The sequence below is a fragment of the Salmo salar genome, chromosome ssa10, assembly GCF_905237065.1.
Source record: "Salmo salar chromosome ssa10, Ssal_v3.1, whole genome shotgun sequence".
Lineage (NCBI taxonomy): Eukaryota > Metazoa > Chordata > Actinopteri > Salmoniformes > Salmonidae > Salmo > Salmo salar.
The window spans coordinates 50,050,930-50,065,162 of NC_059451.1; the positions used below are offsets into that span (position 1 = coordinate 50,050,930).

Genomic DNA, 14,233 nt, shown 5'->3' on the forward strand with positions numbered 1-14,233 from the left:
CATCAATGCCTTTCTTTAAAATCAATACACAAGTATATATCTTTAAACCTGCATATTTAGTTAAAATTGCCTGCTAACAGGAATTTCTTATAACTAGGGAAATTGTCACTTCTCATGCATTCCGTGCAAACAGTCAGGGTATATGCAGCAGTTTGGGCCGCCTGGCTCATTGCGAACTGTGTGAAGTCCATTTATTTCTAACAAAGGCCATAATTAATTATGACATAACATTGAGGGTTGTACAATGTAACAGCAATATTTAGACTTAGGGATGCCATCCGTTAGATAAAATACGGAACGGTTCCGTATTTCACTGAAAGAATAAACGTTTTGTTTTCGAAATGATAGTTTCCGGGTTCGACCATTTTAATGACCTAAGGCTCGTATTTCTGTGTGTTATTATGTTATAATTAAGTCTATGATTTGATAGAGCAGTCTGACTGAGCGATGGTAGGCACCAGCATGCTCGTAAGCATTCATTCAAACAGCCCTTTCGTGCGTTTGCCAGCAGCTCTTCGCTGTGCTTCAAGCATTGCGCTGTTTATTACTTCAAGCCTATCAACTCCCGAGATTAGGCTGGTGTAACCGATGTGAAATGGCTAGCTAGTTAGCGGGGTGCGCGCTAATAGCGTTTCAAACGTCACGCGCTCTGAGACTTGGAGTAGTTGTTTCCCTTCCTCTGCATGGGTAATGCTGCTTCGAGGGTGGCTGTTGATGTGTTCCTGGTTCGAGCCCAGGTAGGAGCGAGGAGAGGGACGGAAGCTATACTGTTACACTGGCAATACTAAAGTGCCTATAAGAACATCCAATAGTCAAAGGTATATGAAATACAAATCATATAGAGAGAAATAGTCCTGTAATTCCTATAATAACTACAACCTAAAACATCTTACCTGGGAATATTGAAGACTCGTGTTAAAAGGAACCACCAGCTTTCATATCTTCTCATGTTCTGAGCAAGGAACTTTAATGTTAGCTTTTTTACATGGCACATATTGCACTTTTACTTTCTTCTCCAACACTTTGTTTTTGCATTATTTAAACCAAATTGAACATGTTTCATTATTTATTTGAGGCTAAATTGATTTTATTAATGTATTATATTAAGTTAAAATAAGTGTTCATTCAGTATTGTTGTAATTGTCATTATTACAAATAAATAAAAACAATTGGCCGATTAATCGGTATCAGCTTTTTTTGGTCCTCCAATAATCGGTACCGGCATTGAAAAATCATAATCGGTCGACCTCTAATAATAATGGGTGTCCCCTCCGTCAAAAACACCTTCTCAAACAGAGTTAACCATGTCTTATACCATGACTCCAGCATCCTGTGTGTCTGCAAGGGATAGCGGTTACAGTATTGTGACAGACCAGCTGTGTTACAGAGAAAGAACAGAACGTATTAAACAGCTAACCTGATTGAGGCAGCGGCCACAGAACACAATAGGACCCACACATACTCCTAGCCTTGCCCTGCCAAGCCTCGAGACCAGTGACCTTCCCCAGTCAGAGTAATCCGGTTTTCCTGGTTGAGAGCTGCAGGCATGTCCTCCTGGTCCTCTCTGCCACAAGCTGATTGGGTTACAAGGACAGCTCTGAGGCTTGATTTATGATTAACAGTAAATACTGTGTGTCTCGTTACAGTTGGTAATGGTCTCAGTTGGAAAAGGATATGTAAATAGCGTTATTTGTAGCCAATTATCTGAAGTAGAGGATTGTTTTGCTGAAGGCACAGTAACATCACTGTAATAACTTAAAAATGTTTGTTTTACTTGTTGCTTATGTTTATCTGATCTTTATTTGACCATATTTAGTCATTGTCTTTAATAATTTAGTCCTGACTCACATCCTTCTTTCAAATGATCTGGTCCATAGTGCCCCCATGCCATACCTGGTAGGAGTCCATCTTAGCCTCCTTGAGGTAAGTCACACTCGCATCATATTACATCTCCATCATAGTCTGATTCTGAATCTGCCCCACTATATTTTATTTCAATTCATTATGATGTGGTTATTCCTTTTCTATATTTTTATATTTAGTATTTAAACATATTTGTCACTGTGGAGGGGATGTGTACTGTGGAGTGGATTGGAGCTGTGTAAATTAATGAAGCTGTTAAATTCTCCACAATTTTAATGATGCAATATTTATTTTGACGCATCCAACACTGGGAACAAATATGAAAGAATGTTGACAATGTTGTTCCTTTTCTGTCTCTTTCTCTGTTGTGTGCCTGCTTACTAGAAATACAGAAATAGACAGAGACAAAGACTGAGACAGAGACAGGAGCAACAAAGACAGGAGCAACAAAGACAGGAGCACCAAAGACAGGAGCAACAAAGACAGGGAAAGACAGGGACAGAGTTTCCTCAGAGCTTTTGTGCTTCATTATTGAGATCTGATCTGTTGGGCGGGAGTAGATCTATCACTGTGTTTTTATAATTATTTTATTAACTTTTATTTATTGATGGGAGACCAATTGAGGCCAGTGTCTTATTTACAATGGTGCCCTGAGGACAAACATAACATCAATACAGCAACAACCAGATGAAAAACTATCAGACTGCTGTAAATACATTACATCAGGTTATTACAACACGTTATAATAATCAACTGAAATAATTGCACACTTTAGTGAACTCATTTAACAACCGCCCTATCAGCATCATCAGGTATAATTTGTTTTGTGAGGAATTCCATTCAAACTAAAGGCAGATTTAACAAGCTTTGTGGGGACAAGTGGGACCTCAAGAGTTCACCAACCCTGCGAACGGGTTCGGTATCTTATGTTTTTCTATTTCAACAGGGAAGTGAGGTATGTCGGAAACTTGTGGAGAAGAGCTTTGTAAACAAAGGAGTAATGAAGTGTTGTACTGGACTTTAGTGATGTCCAGCTGACCTTCTGATACAGGATGCAGTGATGAGTATTAAAACTGTCACCTGTAATAAAGCCAAGGGCGGTATGGTAGACGGCATCCAAAGGTTTAAGAGTAGTGGCTGCTGCATTTTGACAAATGGTGTCACCATAGTCATGAACTGGCAGGAAAGTTCACTGTTCAATCTGCTTCCTGCTGTTCATGGAGAGACAATATCTTTCTCTAAAAAATAAACCTTCAAAAAGCACACATTGTGTTCTGTCTGTCATAATTCTTAAACCATTTTGCAAGACTCCTGATCCAGGCCCATTTCAGACAGTTTTTGAATGAGTAGGGAATGGTCAACAGTGTCGAATGCCTGGGGAAAGGTCTATAAATAAGGCAGCACAATGTTTTTCATGATCTAGGCAATTTAACACGTCGTCTAAACAAGCATAGTGGCTGAAACAGGGCTATGTCCAGGTCTGAAACCAGACTGATGCATATTTTAGAAAAGAGTGAGAAGTTTAAAAGCTCTTAACTGGGAGTTTACCAGGGATTCTAATACCTGGCCTAGGCAAGATCATTTGGAGATTGGGCTAAGTCAGAAGGATCTCCGCCTTTATGTAGGGGGGAGGACATATGCCGCTTTACAAATCTTAGAGATAACCCCAGGTTAAAAGGTTCAACAATGCGTGGGGCAGTGAGCTGTAGTAAGAAGGGGTCACATGAACCTCCCCCTGTGGATTTCTTCACATCGATTGTTAGCAAGGCACTTAATACATCATAGACATCAAATGGTTAAAATAAAAGGCACTTAATACATCATAGACATCAAATGGTTAAAATATAAATGTAGTATGTGAGTCTGTTAGAGCAGCATTCTGTACAATCTGTTCTGAGGTGACTAAAGGACTCCCTCTAGTGGAATGAGATACATTTCCATAGACTATCCTTTCAAACAGGTGGCCAGAGGAAGTAAAATGGTTACTAAAAGCACTACAAATTTCCCGATTTGTCTCGTATGGGACCAGAGGCTTTCAAAACCTGCTGGAGCAATGAGGGGGTCGAGTTTTGTTTCAAAGATTTGACCACTTTCCAGAAGTTGGCTGGATTACCACCCCTCCCCGATACACAAGTAAAATAAATATGTTCATTTCACTTTTCTAACCAGAGATAGACATTTATTTCCCAAATGTCTGAACGACTGCCAATCAGACGTAGTATCATTCAGTCTATCCTTAGCCCAAGCTACATTTATTTATTGTAATTTCTCAGACAATTCATGTGTGAATCAAGGATTAGATTTGTCTTTTATCCTTGAATCCAGTTTATGGTTGATCTGAAGATGTGGTCGAAGGCACCGTATGGTCGAAGGCACCGTATGGTTGAAGGCACCGTATGGTTGAAGGCACCGTATGGTTGAAGGCACCGTATGGTTGAAGGCACCGTATGGTTGAAGGCACCGTATGGTTGAAGGCACCGTATGGTCGAAGGCACCGTATGGTCGAAGGCACCGTATGGTCGAAGGCACCGTATGGTCGAAGGCACCGTATGGTCGAAGGCACCGTATGGTCGGTATGACGCAATTACGGAGCCTCCGGAACAGCAGTTTGTTGTGTTACAGCCTGCGTTTGAAATGGGTTAAATTGATATGTTTTGTCACTGATCTACACACAATACCCCATAATGTCAAAGTGGAATTCTCTTTTTAGAAATGTTTAGAGATTAATTAAAAATGAAAAGCTGAAATGTCTTCAGTCAATAAGCAAGCATTCAACCCTTATTTTAGAATTATTATTTTTTGCTTTTTCTCCCCAATTTCGTGATTTCCAATTGGTAGTTACTGTCTTGTCTCATCGCTACAACTCCCGCACGGACTCGGGAGAGGCGAAGGTCGAGAGCCATACGTCCTCTGAAACACAACCCTGCCAAGCCGCACTGCTTCTTGACACACTGCTCTCTTAACCCGGAAGCCAACCACACCAATGTGTCGGAGGAAACACCGTACACCTGGTAAATGTGTCACCGTGCACTGAGCCCGGCCTGCCACAAAGACATCCTGGCTGGCCAAACCCTCCCCTAACCCGGACGACGCGGGGCCAATTGTGCGCCGCCCCATGGGTCTCCCGGTCGCGGCCGGCTGCGACACAGCCTGGGATCGAACCCGGGTCTGTAGTTTCGCCACTCGGGAGGCATTCAGCCCTTTTGTTATGGCAAGCCTAAAGTTAAGTGGTAAACATGTGCTTAACAAGGCACGTAAGTTGCATGGACTGTGTGTGTGTGTGCAGTAATAGTGGTTAACATAATTGTAAAATGACTACCCCATCTCTTTACCACACACATACAATTATCTGTAAGGTCGAGCAGTGAATTTTAAGCACAGATTCAAGCAAAGAAGGGCAACTCTTGGTACAGTGAAGGGAAAAAAGTATTTGATCCACTGCTGATTTTGTACGTTTGCCCACTGACAAAGAAATGATCAGTCTATAATTTTAATGGTAGGTTTATTTGAACAGTGAGAGACAGAATAACAACAAAAAATATCCAGAAAAACACATGTCAAAAAATGTTATAATTTTTTTTTTTGGAAAACTTGGTTCAGTCTGATTTTCAACAGACATGGAGAAAAATTCACCTTTCAGCAGCATTGCTAGTTAAAACACAAGGTCAAATATACACAGGAGTTGCTTACCAAAATGTCATTGATAATTTTTCCTTAGTGGCCTGGTTACAGTTTTGACTTAAATTGGCTCGAAAAGCTATGGCAAGACTTGAAAATGTCTGTCTAGCAATGATAACAACCAACTTAACAGAGCTTGAAGATTTTTTTTTTAAAGTATCATGTTCAAATCAAATTGTATTGGTCACATACACATATTTAGCAGATGTTATTGTGGGTGTAGCGAAATGCTTGTGCTCCTAGCACCAACAGTGCAGTAATAAAAAGTTGCTTAGGAGATGCCATGTCTGAGATGCCATGTCTGTCGGCGTTATCTTACAAATTGTACAGTCCAGGTGTGCAAAGCTCTTAGAGACTTACCCAAAAAGACTCACAGCTCTAATCGCTGACAAAGGTGATTCTAACATGTATTGGGGTTGAATACTTATCTAATCAAGATATATTATGGGTTTTATTTTCCATTCATTTAAAAAAGAAAGTTAGAATTTTTCTTTCGCGTTGATGTTCTATACTATTTTGTGTAGATCGTTGACCCAAAAAATGTCAGTTAAATCCATTTTAATCTCACTTTGTAACATAACAAAATGTGGAAAAAGGCAAGGGGTGTGAATACTTTGACGGCACTCTACATGAATCAGTTCAAGGCTGCAGAATTTCAGATCAGAGGGTGTGGGGTGTGTGTGTGTGTGTGTCGTACCTGACGGGAGCAATATTTATCACACACTGTACCAGTGACAGACCCTCTCTCCTGCACCGCATAATTAGACCAGATCAGCATGCAAGCCTCCTCAGCCACCACTGTGACATATTGTATATGACTGTGTGTGTATGTGCCTGTGCTTGCTCATCTACGCGTGTGTGTGTGTGTAGTGTGTGTGTGTGTGTGTGTGTGTGTGTGTGTGTGTGTGTGTGTGTGTGTGTGTGTGTGTGTGTGTGTGTGTGTGTGTGTGTGTGTGTGTGTGTGTGTGTGTGTGTGTGGTGCGTAACTATGTGATTGTGTATATGAGAGCCTCCATATCCCAGACTGTCACAGACCGAAGTGACAATGTTGAGATCCACCCCCCCCCCACACACACACCTGATCCACACACACACACCCGATCCACACACACCGACCACACACACACACACACACACACACCCGATCCACACACACACACCCGATCCACACACACACCCGATCCACACACACACACGATCCACACACACACACACACACACCGATCACACACCCACACCGATCCACACACACACACACACCCGATCCACACACACACACACCTGATCCACACACACACACCTGATCCCAACACACACACACACACCTGATCCACACACACCCAAAAAACACACACACACACAAAGAACACACACACACACACACACACACACACACACACACACCTCCAACACACACACACACACACACACACACACACACACACACACACACACACACACACCTGATCCACCCACACACACACACACACACACACACCTGATCCACACACACACACGCCCCCGATCCCCACCTGTCTACTGAGCACCGCAGACATAATAGTATGGTTTGTAAATAATGACTTAATTGTTTTTCTTCATTTTGGTGTATATTTATACGTGTGTATGGAGTAAAGTTGTGTGATGACTGTAGTTTTTAAATGTTACTTGTCAGTCTATCTATATCTGGTACTCTCTGGTTGTAGACAAGCACGTGGGTTACTGCTAATAAAACAGGTCTGTGTGACTTATTAAATCAAATCAAAGTTTATTTGTCACGTGTGCCGAATACAACAGGTGTAGACCTTACAGTGAAATGTTTACTTACAGGCTCTAACCAATAGTGCAAAAAAAGGTATTAGGTGAACAATAGGTAGGTAAAGAAATAAAACAACAGTAAAAAGACAGGCTATTATATTGACCTGTGAAATATTTGCAGTACTGTATCGAGTTCTGGGAACAATAAAAACACAAATGAATCCATTAAAAACCCTGACATGAAAACATATGTGTTGGGTCTGACATGGAGGGGGAGATGTATGTTTTCAAACTGTTTAAGGAGGGAGTAACAACAGGATTGGGGTGTATGTGTGCTGACAACCTGTGTTTCTTCTCTCAGAGAGTGCGTAGCAGGTCGTTGGAGGATGTAGTGATACTAAACGTTGACACCAACACACTAGAGAGCCCCCAGAATGATCTGCAGAATCTGCCCAGTGACGTGGTGAGTTGTGTGGGTTGAATGCTGTAACAACACAGAGTAAAACTATGAATAAAAGTCCCATGATGGTATGGTAGTGACTGTCCCAGTACTGCATCACTTATTAACCATCACTTATTCACATTTACTTTACTTGAATCAAATATTTCAGTTGTTGTGTATATTACATTTGTTTTATTTAATGACTTTATTATTTAATTCCAAGCCGTCATCTCATCTTGATAGAGCTGCTGTCTGACAAAATCACTATTTTAGTAGTTCTTCAGAGGAAATAAGGCATACTTTTATGACTGCTGAATACCAACTATCAATCACTTAGATCATGTATTAGTCCATAGTCTATTAAAATGGTTCCTATACACCCACTAGTACATATTCTATTAAAATGGTTCCTATACACACACACCCACTAGTACATAGTCTATTAAAATGGTTCCTATACACCCACACCCACTAGTGCATAGTCTATTAAAATGGTTCCTATAAACACCCACTAGTACATAGTCTATTAAAATGGTTCCTATACACTAACACCCACTAGTGCATAGTCTATTAAAATGGTTCCTATACACCAACACCCACTAGTGCATAGTCTATTAAAATGGTTCCTATACACCCACACCCACTAGTGCATAGTCTATTAAAATGGTTCCTATACACCCACTAGTACATAGTCTATTAAAATGGTTCCTATACACCCACTAGTACATAGTCTATTAAAATGGTTCCTATACACACACACCCACTAGTCCATAGTCTATTAAAATGGTTCCTATACACCCACACCCACTAGTCCATAGTCTATTAAAATGGTTCCTATACACACACACCCACTAGTCCATAGTCTATTAAAATGGTTCCTATACACCCACACCCACTAGTCCATAGTCTATTAAAATGTTTCCTATACACACACACCCACTAGTACATTGTCTATTAAAATGGTTCCTATACACCCACACCCACTAGTACATTGTCTATTAAAATGGTTCCTATACACCCACACCCACTAGTACATAGTCTATTAAAATGGTTCCTATACACCCACTAGTACATAGTCTATTAAAATGGTTCCTATACACCCACTAGTACATAGTCTATTAAAATGGTTCCTATACACACACCCACTAGTACATAGTCTATTAAAATGGTTCCTATACACACCCACTAGTACATAGTCTATTAAAATGGTTCCTATACACACACACCCACTAGTACATAGTCTATTAAAATGGTTCCTATACACACCCACTAGTCCATAGTCTATTAAAATGGTTCCTATACACACCCACTAGTACATAGTCTATTAAAATGGTTCCTATACACACACACCCACTAGTACATAGTCTATTAAAATGGTTCCTATACACCCACACCCACTAGTACAAAGTCTATTAAAATGGTTCCTATACACCCACTAGTACATAGTATATTAAAATGGTTCCTATACACCCACACACACTAGTACATAGTCTATTAAAATGGTTCCTATACACAAACACCCACTAGTCCAAAGTCTATTATAATGGATCCTATACACACACACCCACTAGTACATAGTCTATTAAAATGGTTCCTATACACCCACACCCACTAGTACAAAGTCTATTAAAATGGTTCCTATACACCCACTAGTACATAGTATATTAAAATGGTTCCTATACACCCACACACACTAGTACATAGTCTATTAAAATGGTTCCTATACACACACACCCACTAGTACATAGTCTATTAAAATGGTTCCTATACACACACACCCAGTAGTACATAGTCTATTAAAATGGTTCCTATACACCCACACCCAGTAGTACATAGTCTATTAAAATGGTTCCTATACACACACACCCACTAGTACATAGTCTATTAAAATGGTTCCTATACACACACACCCACTAGTACATAGTCTATTAAAATGGTTCCTATACACACACACCCACTAGTACATAGTCTATTAAAATGGTTCCTATACACACACACCCACTAGTCCATAGTCTATTAAAATGGTTCCTATACACCCACACAGACTAGTACATAGTCTATTAAAATGGTTCCTATACACCCACACACACTAGTACATAGTCTATTAAAATGGTTGCTATACACACACACCCACTAGTACATAGTCTATTAAAATGGTTCCTATACACACACACCCACTAGTACATAGTCTATTAAAATGGTTCCTATACACACACACCCACTAGTACATAGTCTATTAAAATGGTTCCTATACACACACACCCGCTAGTACATAGTCTATTAAAATGGTTCCTATACACCCACTAGTACATAGTCTATTAAAATGGTTCCTATACACACCCACTAGTCCATAGTCTATTAAAATGGTTCCTATACACACACACCCACTAGTACATAGTCTATTAAAATGGTTCCTATACACACACACCTCCATTCACACCTTCCCTCTCTCCGCCCTCTTTCTCTGTCTCATTCACCAACCAACCAATGTAGTTTATCTTCTTATAGAAACATTCTCACACACTCTTCCTTCCTCACTCCCCCCCCCCACACACACACTCACAAAGACACACACACACACACACACACACACTAGGCCCAGAAGATGCCAGTATTGCAATACTCGTTTAGTATCGTGGCAAGGAAACAAAACACGAAGCTGATTTAACTTCTTCAGGAAAACAGCCCTAATGTTGGAAACAAACATTGTTGTAATCCAGAGTCATATTCATTTATTTTCAAAGCTATAGCACACAATATGTTACATACAGCAGGTTTATAACGAACCAAAGAGTTTAGGCTGCTTCCTTTTCATTTCAAAATATTCCGATACACCACACACACACACACACACACACACACACACACACACACACACACACACACACACACACACACACACACACACACACACACTGAAAGTCGGGCAGCCATCAGTCATTAGCCATCAGATCTGTGGAAACATCTCTCCCTCTATTTTAATCATTATTCCTCAAAGACTGCTTTTCTGCCTGCCCAGTGCCACGTCTCGGCCCAGTGGCACGTCTCCGGGAAACGACAGAGCGAGAAAGACTGTGAGTTTGAAAATGGACAGAGGTAGAGAGGGATGAGGGATAGGAGGAGAGGCTGGGGGTTTGTGAGAGGGAGAGGGAAGCAGAGGGAGCAAGAGAGACAGAAAATAAGGGGGCCAATTACCAGTGGTGCCTCTGTAGCCACCTGCCAGCTCCCTCTCTTTAATTAATGTAGAGCTGACACCGGTCCGAGCAACAGGAAACCAGGGTCACACACACGCGCCTGTCATCCCTCCGTTTGAATCACACAGGAGGCTGTTTGTTTCGTTCCTCTCTAGGGGGGATTTAATACTCCTCTTGAGGCAGTGTACCTATACCTACAGTACGACCGCCTCTCTCTCTGACTGTGCAGCAGCCCGCCTCTCTCTCTCTCTCTCTTTGTCTCTCTCTCTCTCTCTCTCTCTCTCTCTCTCTCTCTCTCTCTCTCTCTCTCTCTCTCTCTCTCTCCCCCCAGGGACTCCACTCCTAAATTAAACAGCAAACTGAGTTTGTCACAAAAGGGAGCTGGCTCTTTTGAATCTGACAGGCAACAGAGAAAACCCTTTGTGTTTGTCATCTGCTAAATGAAGTGGTGGCTCAGAGCTCGGCTTTGATCCTGGAGCTCGCCATTTCCCTACAACTAATCACAGAACACATTCACGGCGAATCACCTGAAACAAGACCTGTCCCCTATTACACCACAGTGCTATCACATATTTACTACAGCTAATTATCCCTCTCTTTCTCCTGCTACCTTATCGCTAGGGGTGATGTAGATGAATCAGGAAAATAGCAGGTATTAATTGCGGGGAATTCCTGGCCCCTTGTTAGTTTTCTCGTTAGTTAGGATGTGTCACATGGCATCTGATATTTGTGTTTACATACAGTGAGATTGGTTGAGAGGCATTGCTCAGTTCGTCAGAACCCACTGCAGGGGAACAGAAGCCTTAATTAAAACTGGCACTTTTAATCTCACAATAAGAAACTGTTCACTGACTGCTTGATATTGACTTTATAGAACTGTCATTATAACTTAGGACAGCTAGAATTATAATAGACAAACTTAAAATCATATCAAATCAAACTTTATTTGTCACATGCGCCGAATACAACAGGTGTAGACCTTAGTGTGAAATGCTTACTTACAAGCCCTTAACCAACAATGCAGTTCAAGAAAGAGTTAAGAAAATATTTACCAAATAAACTAAAGTAAAAAGTAACACAATAAAATAACAATAACAAGACTATATACAGGGGGTACCGGTCCAGATAATTTGTACATGTAGGTACGGGTAAAGGGTACTGGTTAGTCCAGGTAATTTGTACATGTAGGTGGGGGTAAAGGGTACTGGTTAGTCCAGGTAATTTGTACATGTAGGTGGGGGTAAACGGTACTGGTTAGTCCAGGTAATTTGTACATGTAGGTGGGGGTAAAGGGTACTGGTTAGTCCAGGTAATTTGTACATGTAGGTGGGGGTAAAGGGTACTGGTTAGAAGAATGTAGAGAAATTACATTAGCTAGGTTTCCGTCCAGTTAGGAGAAGAATGTACAGAAATTACATTAGCTTGGTTTCCGTCCAGTTAGGAGAAGAATGTACAGAAATTACATTAGCTAGGTTTCCATCCAGTTAGGAGAAGAATGTAGAGAAATTACATTAGCTAGGTTTCCATCCAGTTAGGAGAAGAATGTACAGAAATTACATTAGCTAGGTTTCCATCCAGTTAGGAGAAGAATGTACAGAAATTACATTAGCTAGGTTTCCATCCAGTTAGGAGAAGAATGTACAGAAATTACATCGGCTAGCTTTTCGTCCAGTTAGGAGAAGAATGTACAGAAATTACATTAGCTAGGTTTCCATCCAGTTAGGAGAAGAATGTACAGAAATTACATTAGCTAGGTTTCCATCCAGTTAGGAGAAGAATGTACAGAAATTACATTAGCTAGGTTTCCGTCCAGTTAGGAGAAGAATGTACAGAAATTACATTAGCTTGGTTTCCGTCCAGTTAGGAGAAGAATGTACAGAAATTACATTTAGCTAGGTTTCCATCCAGTTAGGAGAAGAATGTAGAGAAATTACATTAGCTAGGTTTCCATCCAGTTAGGAGAAGAATGTACAGAAATTACATTAGCTAGGTTTCCATCCAGTTAGGAGAAGAATGTACAGAAATTACATTAGCTAGGTTTCCGTCCAGTTAGGAGAAGAATGTACAGAAATTACATTAGCTTGGTTTCCGTCCAGTTAGGAGAAGAATGTAGAGAAATTACATTAGCTTGGTTTCCGTCCAGTTAGGAGAAGAATGTACAGAAATTACATTAGCTAGGTTTCCGTCCAGTTAGGAGAAGAATGTAGAGAAATTACATTAGCTAGGTTTCCGTCCAGTTAGGAGAAGAATGTACAGAAATTACATTAGCTTGGTTTCCGTCCAGTTAGGAGAAGTATGTACAGAAATTGCATTAGCTAGGTTTCCGTCCAGTTAGGAGAAGAATGTAGAGAAATTGCATTGGCTAGGTTTCCGTCCAGTTAGGAGAAGAATGTAGAGAAATTGCATTAGCTAGGTTTCCGTCCAGTTAGGAGAAGAATGTAGAGAAATTACATTAGCTAGGTTTCCGTCCAGTTAGGAGAAGAATGTAGAGAAATTGCATTAGCTAGGTTTCCGTCCAGTTAGGAGAAGAATGTACAGAAATTGCATTAGCTAGGTTTCCATCCAGTTAGGAGAAGAATGTACAGAAATTACATTAGCTAGGTTTCCATCCAGTTAGGAGAAGAATGTAGAGAAATTGCATTAGCTAGGTTTCCATCCAGTTAGGAGAAGAATGTACAGAAATTACATTAGCTAGGTTTCCATCCAGTTAGGAGAAGTATGTACAGAAATTGCATTAGCTAGGTTTCCATCCAGTTAGGAGAAGAATGTACAGAAATTACATTAGCTAGGTTTCCGTCCAGTTAGGAGAAGAATGTAGAGAAATTACATTAGCTAGGTTTCCGTCCAGTTAGGAGAAGAATGTACAGAAATTACATTCGCTAGGTTTCCATCCAGTTAGGAGAAGAATGTACAGAAATTACATTAGCTAGGTTTCCATTCATTTGGCGACAGAGTATCATGCGAATATTCCAAAATCTGCATAAAGAAAATATTTTCCCACCAGTGGTGCGTTTCCACCAAACTGACTTGTTGCAGATAAAAATCATTGCGTGATGACAGTGCACACAAAATGTACTTTTTTTTTTACTTACGTTTTCATGTGTCGAATAAAATGTAAAGTTCAATGTGTTTCCATCGCATTTTCAAGTCTACCGATAGTTTTGTCACAAAAAATGATTGTGTTAAATAGCAAATGTGCCAACTCTGGCCAACAGCTCGTAAATACAGTGCGGTAGGCTAGTCTATATGCTGAGATTATTATGGATAAGAGTGAGAATGTTTTTATTTGTCAAATGGCAAT

General features: G+C 40.5%; 1 protein-coding gene across 3 annotated transcripts in view; it reads left to right on the plus strand.

Moving 5' to 3' along the window:
• LOC106560563 (DENN domain-containing protein 1B) overlaps positions 1 to 14,233 on the plus strand; it is a 259,880-nt gene that overhangs the window by 141,318 nt on the left and 104,329 nt on the right. For all 3 annotated transcript variants that reach the window (XM_014123560.2, XM_045687897.1, XM_045687898.1), the window contains 2 exons: positions 1,878 to 1,923; positions 7,658 to 7,759. In XM_014123560.2, the coding sequence (XP_013979035.2) occupies positions 1,878 to 1,923; positions 7,658 to 7,759 (148 nt within the window). The remainder of the gene's footprint in view (positions 1 to 1,877; positions 1,924 to 7,657; positions 7,760 to 14,233) is intronic.